The 7,341-nt window shown below is 37.3% G+C and overlaps 1 protein-coding gene across 1 annotated transcript; it reads left to right on the forward strand.

The window, feature by feature from the left end:
• Positions 1-2,578: 2,578 nt before the first annotated feature.
• nato (nephew of atonal protein) lies at positions 2,579-4,909 on the forward strand. The gene is given in 1 exon segment (NM_001164998.1): positions 2,579-4,909. A coding segment is annotated over 1 exon segment (795 nt). The 5' UTR covers positions 2,579-2,683; the 3' UTR covers positions 3,479-4,909.
• The last annotated feature ends 2,432 nt before the right edge of the window (positions 4,910-7,341 follow it).

The following is a 7,341-nucleotide window of genomic DNA, read 5'->3' on the forward strand; positions in this document are numbered from 1 at the left end:
TGTATTTAATAAGCACTGTTTACAACACTTGAAATGAAAAAAAATACTGAAATTACCCATAACACGTTCATATAAGACTTTAACTGAAAGTGTGCCAGCTCTCTTTAGCTTAATACCCGACATCGTTAAATATTTTATATTACCTGGTTAACCCATCATGTCTAGAGTCATAAATATTATACTATCCCGATTATATAACAAGTATGTTAATTTCTTTCTGGTCTGAATGTGACGGTGGTTAGCTAACCAAATCAGACGAAACAACACATAAGTAAGTTTAGTTTTTACTCTAAATATGTTAGTTTAGATTTTCATTTAATTTCACCATTCGTCAACAGTTCTCTCAAAATTAAATGTAAAACTCAAGTCATATTGTGTGGTTGTGAGGTCTGTCGTTATGAATATGGCTTTCATTTTTACTGCAAACGATTTCAAATACATATTCATTTTTTAAAATTGATCTAGGCAATTCTTACCCCTTTGGTAACTTTTTGGTGGGATTACATTACCACGTAGTACTCTCTTTGGAACACATACCTATTTTATGCCGTTCTATGGCGGCCATTATGCAAATGAAGTATTGATGGTTGACGATCGTGTCTTCTACAGTTTCTTGGGTAAATGACCTATTGTGTACACACTAGACGATACTAGACAATGAGGTGTCGCTATTATTATCAAAAACTTATTTAATTAAATTTAAAATTTATGATTTATTTTAAAACATAATGCCATAGCGCGGGAAATGTCGAAACCAATCAAAATTCATAATTTATTCTTTTTATCAAATATTTACTTAAGGTATCTATTATAAGTAAGTGAAAACAAGCTCGAATGGTAAGTATCGTTCGTATTTTCTATTCGCATGGCGCCATTGACACACCGTGTGCTTGACACTTATAGCGGTTGTTATTGACAATGTTTCATGTTTTCAGTCGTAGAGGGCACATTTCCAGACCAGCGGACTTAATTACCAAGAAGACACAATTGTTAAGCATCATGATATTCACGTAAACTCGAATATATCTAGCAGTGAATCGACACCCTGTGCATGAACATTGGCATTGCATCTCCAAGGATATTGAGTCGTTTCTTGAATAAAGTGCAAATGAGTGAAAACTGGTTTGGCCCGGGGCAGTACATGATAGGTATAGGTAGGATGTATGTGTTCTGCAAAGAATGTCCAGACTCTACTTGTTTTAACTTGAAAATTACACCTCTTATAAGGACTAACATAAGGACGATGGCTTTGTTTTTTAATGATACAATGACTTTAAGTGACAGGTATTAGGAGCCGCCTATACACATAGGTCAGGTCGGGGTTTAATTGCTCGTTCGCATCTTCACTCGCTTATCGCAAAATGACAAAATAATGCCGCTCACTGTTTTACACGTCGTGATTCAGTGTTACAGTACATGGCGCGATCATTGTAACAGTGGAACATGTCAGTGACTACCTATGTATAGCGGAGTGCCATCTTGAAGTTAGTGCGTAGAGAAGGGCATTATAGTAATAAGGGCCACTATAATTAGAAATTTAGATTTATACATGCTAAAGAATGGATCATGGACGATTTGGACCCCTCGTCCCGTACTCAACTATTGCCGGTTAGAAAGAAATATGAATTACATCATGTCCTTTCCATACACCTATGTTACGTGGAGGGGGGTCTAACCCCAACCCACACATCAGGTTAATATTTGGTCGTAGGGGACGCTTTGCGCTGGTTGTAATTATTATATGAGGGGTTGCCATGGCGATGACTAGCGGAGAGTAACATTCCTACAGCTGCTGCCAATGTAATACCAACGGATTAATTAATGATAAAAATAAAATATAATGCATATAATCCCTGTCTGCTCTGTGATATTTTATATCACATCATTTTTAATGTGGATGTTTTTTTCTTGCCTTTCTTTTATCCAACATTGCTTTCCACATCGTGGAGCTTTATTCCAGGGGCGTGAAGCGATCAGTGAACGTATCCCGCTTGATAGAGGCTTGATATTTTAATTTGCTAAAATTTGAATTTATTATGTTACATAATTAATAGTTGTAATAAAACAGTTTCTACTATATATATATATATATATATATATATATAGTACTACATACAATTATTCCGTTACGAAAACCAAAAATAGACCATTACTTGTTAGCCAGTGAGATTCAGATTCGTATGACCCGGGAACATGCTTCATATGTTTTGCATGACCAATTATTGAAATGAACAATCAACAAGTGACAGATTGAATTATGGGCCAATCAAAAGCTCTGACACTCCCACTCGTACGGAAGATGTCAGCATTTGGACGTTGCGCTATTTGTTGTTCCTGTGCAGTGTTCGCAAAATAGCTACGCATTGTACTAACAATAAACTGACGTGGTGCTCGCATCTATTATAGAACCACTTGTTACCTTTCAATCACTCATTAACTTAATCAGAAACGATACGCTCCTGAATGGACTGGGTCTGACAGTAAGCTCGTGTCCGGGGGTTGTCCACATAGAGCCGCGTGCCACGTCACAGCGGCGTGCACTTAGCCCACGAGAAACAGTTCTTCGACGACGCTCATTCGCAACTTACTGAGAACGATTGTATTGAAAAAGGGTTTTGATTTACAGTGTTTGTTTAACATAACTTTTAATTCGTGAAACTCAATTTGTAAGAAAAATACAACGATGGATTCTCCTTCAGCCAGTAACCAAGATAATCCTACAACTTGCGAGAGTCCTTACACCAATGATAATAGTGCATCGCCGGTGTCGTCGGTGAGTGAGCCACTAACAACGTTGACTAATTTCAGTTCCACGGTCGTGCCAGATTATGCCAATAATATGAACTATAATGCAACCGAACAACAGATAGTAAGTGATGTACAGTACAGTTATGTTCCGACGACTGAATGTTACCAGTCTTACAGTCGAGCAAATACCATGGACACCGGTCTTTTGTCAACATGGCCAGCTCCGAATCATCCATCCAACACATCTATGAATGTAACGATGCAGGGAATGCCTATTGATGTAAACATGATTCCCTCAACTTCCACATTTATGTCGACAAGACCAGCTTTTATTGATATGGCACCCCAACAGTATCATCATTATCACCACAATCACCAACCGCAAAGTTCTAAACCAAAAAGACGCAGGGTCATCACCACCGCTCAACGAAAAGCTGCAAATATACGAGAAAGGAGACGAATGTACAACATCAATGAAGCATTCGACATGTTGCGTAAGAGAGTACCGACATTTGCATACGAGAGACGATTGTCTCGTATAGAGACCCTGCGATTAGCTATCGTCTACATTGGTTTCATGATGGATATGCTGAGCGGCAAAGAAGCACAGGAGATTAAGCTGAGGCAAAAACTTTTGTACGACCAGTCGAGACTTGCAGAAGATGATGGCGTCGTTTACGACATGTCGCCGTTATCAAACCAAGATATGGAGTCAGTTATAACCTGTTGAGTGTGATAAATTATGCAAATCGCCAAGCTTTTCCCTCTCTCGTAATGACTTATTCACTATGGAAATACAACGGAATATACTTTTCTACTAAAATCCTGGTAATAACACAATTGACTCAACACTGGAATGACCGCGGCGAGTTTAGTACATGATGTGACACCCGACACGTGAAATCCTAACTGCGAATTGAAGAAAAAAAGTTTAAAAAAACACTCATTTATATCCTATGTTTACTTGCAAATATAACTTTATACTTTGTAATTAGATCTGCGGCAGAGCTTTAAACTTGTGCGTTGCCAATGTTTGCCAATCGCCTGTATTTGCCTAGACTGAATAGGTGCATAGTAGGAATCTGATTTATCGATTTGGCTACAGGGCAAGTAACAATTCCCAGATGTCTGGTCTCAGATAAATATCGAATTTTCTTAATTTGGTTTCGGTGTGAATAGATGGACAAGTGTATATTAACCCCTGCTAGAACCGAGATGCTCCAACAATTCTCTAATAAGTTAAGCTCAACTATAGACTATTGTTTTGGAAAAATAATAATATAAATATCCCTATATATATTTGGAAAAAGGTTATCTATAATAACTGCCAAAGCGGGTGTATTTTTGTTTAGAAAATAGTAATATTTTTAATAATGCCAATGTTATATTTATTACAATGATGATTTTTTTGTAATGATGAATAAATTATATATATTTGGTGAAAATTTGTTAATAACGTAACATTTTCATTTGCTCTACTTATTAGCTGATTTCCTGAAACAAGAGAAATCCTTTTTAATGGTAGCTGAATTCCCTTAAGGTGGGCGAGATTTTCGTTTCCGTGTCTTGAACACGCCATCGCCATAGGTTTCGGACTCAAGCTCTCCTGACGATGAACAGCGCATGTGACGCAGCCCGTGAAGCGTGTGGGTGAAATGTGTAATCTTTGTATGTTGCACGATGACATCATTTATATAAAAGAAATACTTTGGGACGGCATCAGGACCAAACAAAATCGGTTACTCCCCCTACAAAAATTAAATCACCACAGCTGTTCCAAATCATAATCTGTGTATAACATGCATCAGCAGTAATTCCACCATCGAGCATCAGTGTTAAAATACATATATATATATTATTTTCTAGAATTTATTATTTTCTCAACGAAATAAGGTATAAAACACATTTATGCAGCAATATATTTAAATCACATACAACCAAGGGAAGGGACAAAGCGTGCACTTCAGAGAACAATGCTCTTGACAATTAATACTCAAATTTTGTAAATATTGTTGTAGACAGGCCAAGGTCATTCAATAAATATGCACAGGGAGATGTCCAGCCCACAATGTCATATTTTAATGGCAATATTTTTATAATTGTTTAATGACTGTACTGAAATATGTGTTGACAAATTTAAAAATATAGTTTTTGATATTTTCTCATTTGTTTGAAATTGTACACTGTATCTACTGACAACTTGACTTTTTTGTATACTGCTAAATAAGGAAGACACATTGTCCAAGTTAATTATTCGAAAGAATTAAACACAAAACTGTAGTGCTGGTAGGCATATTTAATTATTTTTCGAAACCGAAAGTTTTTTTTTTTTTTTTTTTTTTTTTACTATTACTATTTTGTTTATGAAACCTATGCCACACAAAGCAGGATAACCAGGCAATATTTATAACGTTATCGGGGCATAAATACAATTATATGACATTATCATTGACATCGAAGGTAAAACCGCCGTACCATCAAACAAACCAACTATCTAGATTTTTGATAAAATTAAAGTTATTTGTTTCTTAAATACATGAAAGGCACAGCCATAATTTAATCAAACATTTCACAATCAATTTGTAAGATGTTAAGGACCAGAGCCGCGCTCCAGTTTCCGTTTTCGACATGGTTTTTACAAATTAAGACATATCGCCATTTTGTCTAACAGTTGTCTGTCATCAGTACCCAGAGACTGACGTCACTGTCACGTGCTCCGAACTCAGTCTCCCTTACAACATCTGTACACCACATGGCCTGTTTGTTTTAATGAAGTTGCAGTTTCACTCGGATCTGTGATTTACTCAAACTCCGACGGAGGCAGTGAGAGAAGAGGCCACACTTTGTTATGTGCTTAAGTACGGGACAGCACGGAGCGAAGCATGCCGTACGTCAACTAGCTGTCGAGTCGTTACATGGTTACGCTAAAATATAGACACGTGATTGCGACCCGGCGTCGCTCGGAGCATTTATAACTCGGAAGTAGACAAAAACGGGCGAAGTGCATTTGTAAATATACAGCTTTCCCAGGTTGGACATTGCTACATTTAACTCGCCTGGGAAAGAAAGGAACGAAGTAGGGCATATGTAAAAGAGTAAAAAGTAAATATTGTTTTGCTAATTGAGTCGACGTCTCTGGGTATCATTTCTCGGATACAAAGGTGTACGCTTTCATGCATGATTGGATCTGTGCAGCATAGTCGTGACGTGCTGTGACTTTTAATATACAGTTATTCGACATATCCGTTCTGCCATAGACTGTCTATGGCTCTACATCCGTTGCCCCGTCGTAAATAAACAGTTCCTTTTTTTCTATTTCGTAACACAGTGTGAATAGTGTTATAGAACTTTGCCCTTTTCCTCGGTTGATTTCGAATGCACTAGATGGCTTTGTGATTGATGTGTGTTTTATGTTAAACTAATTTTGTTTATGTGCGACATTCTGTTTCTACAACGGGTGTGACAAAAAGTAGATATTTGAAACATAGTAGCATAAACTGATACTTTTTGTCTGAATGATGATAAACTTATTCATCACAGTGAACAATAAATTACATTGACATACTAAACATACAGTAGTGTTGTATTATCGAATTGACACGTCATGTCACTGTGGCACTGGCTAGAAGTAGAGAACATGGAATAACATAACAGTTGTGCAAAAACAGTCGACGAATCTTTATTTATGTTATTGTTTCATCCACACAGATACTAGTTCTCTACCGCGTGACTATGTTACATATCCACTCCTAATCACTTCAATGTGAACGATTCATCTAATAAGCAGCGTAGCGTTATCGGATTTACGATAGTCTGTCCCAAATCATCATTTTTCTCCGTTTACGACTGCGGGTCACGATTTGTGCGGCTGTGGTACAGTTGCTCTAGTTCTTACCTCCTCCCTTACAACAATGTGCCAACTATTCACTAGTCATTTGTTCATCTTTGTGTTTATAAAGATACTTATATGATGTGTTCTATTCTCTGTTGCAGTAGCACTAGTTTAGCATAATCATTTACATGTGGTTCTTTAGGATAAATTGGGAGCATTGTTTCTAGTTCCATTGTAAGCCGCGTTGCAAAGTCGTTAATACTTGTCTCAAACCGTACAAGATAGTAATCAGAGCGTTTTGCTAATATTACAATTATCATTATAGAAATACCGACCAGAGCAAGTCCCATTTAGTACTGGTCTCATAGATTCCAACTATGCCCAGAAGTATCCCAATACTCCGGGCTGGTCTGGTACTTTATTATCAGTATACCAGATGACCGTCTGTTATATTCCATTCCATAATAAAGCAGAAATAAATGTTGTGATATGACAGATATTGGGCACAATCGTGGACGTTTTAGCTCCCATAATAAGACTTCTAGTTGTATGGTGACCTCGGTGACTTCGGTGACCCTGCGAATACAATATCAACTGTAAAAAACTCGAGCGCATATCCTTTGACAACGCTCTCTAAACTCGTTCATTTCTCACACACTTCATCATAGTTACCGCCGCCATGATAAGGAATTCGTGTCGCACTCTCGTGCTCCTTATCGCCTACTAATTGTTCTGGTCTTGTTAATATGTTTTTGTTAATA

Source organism: Saccoglossus kowalevskii, chromosome 7 (assembly GCF_978046115.1).
Source record: "Saccoglossus kowalevskii chromosome 7, keSacKowa6.1, whole genome shotgun sequence".
In the NCBI taxonomy this organism is placed as follows: domain Eukaryota; kingdom Metazoa; phylum Hemichordata; class Enteropneusta; family Harrimaniidae; genus Saccoglossus; species Saccoglossus kowalevskii.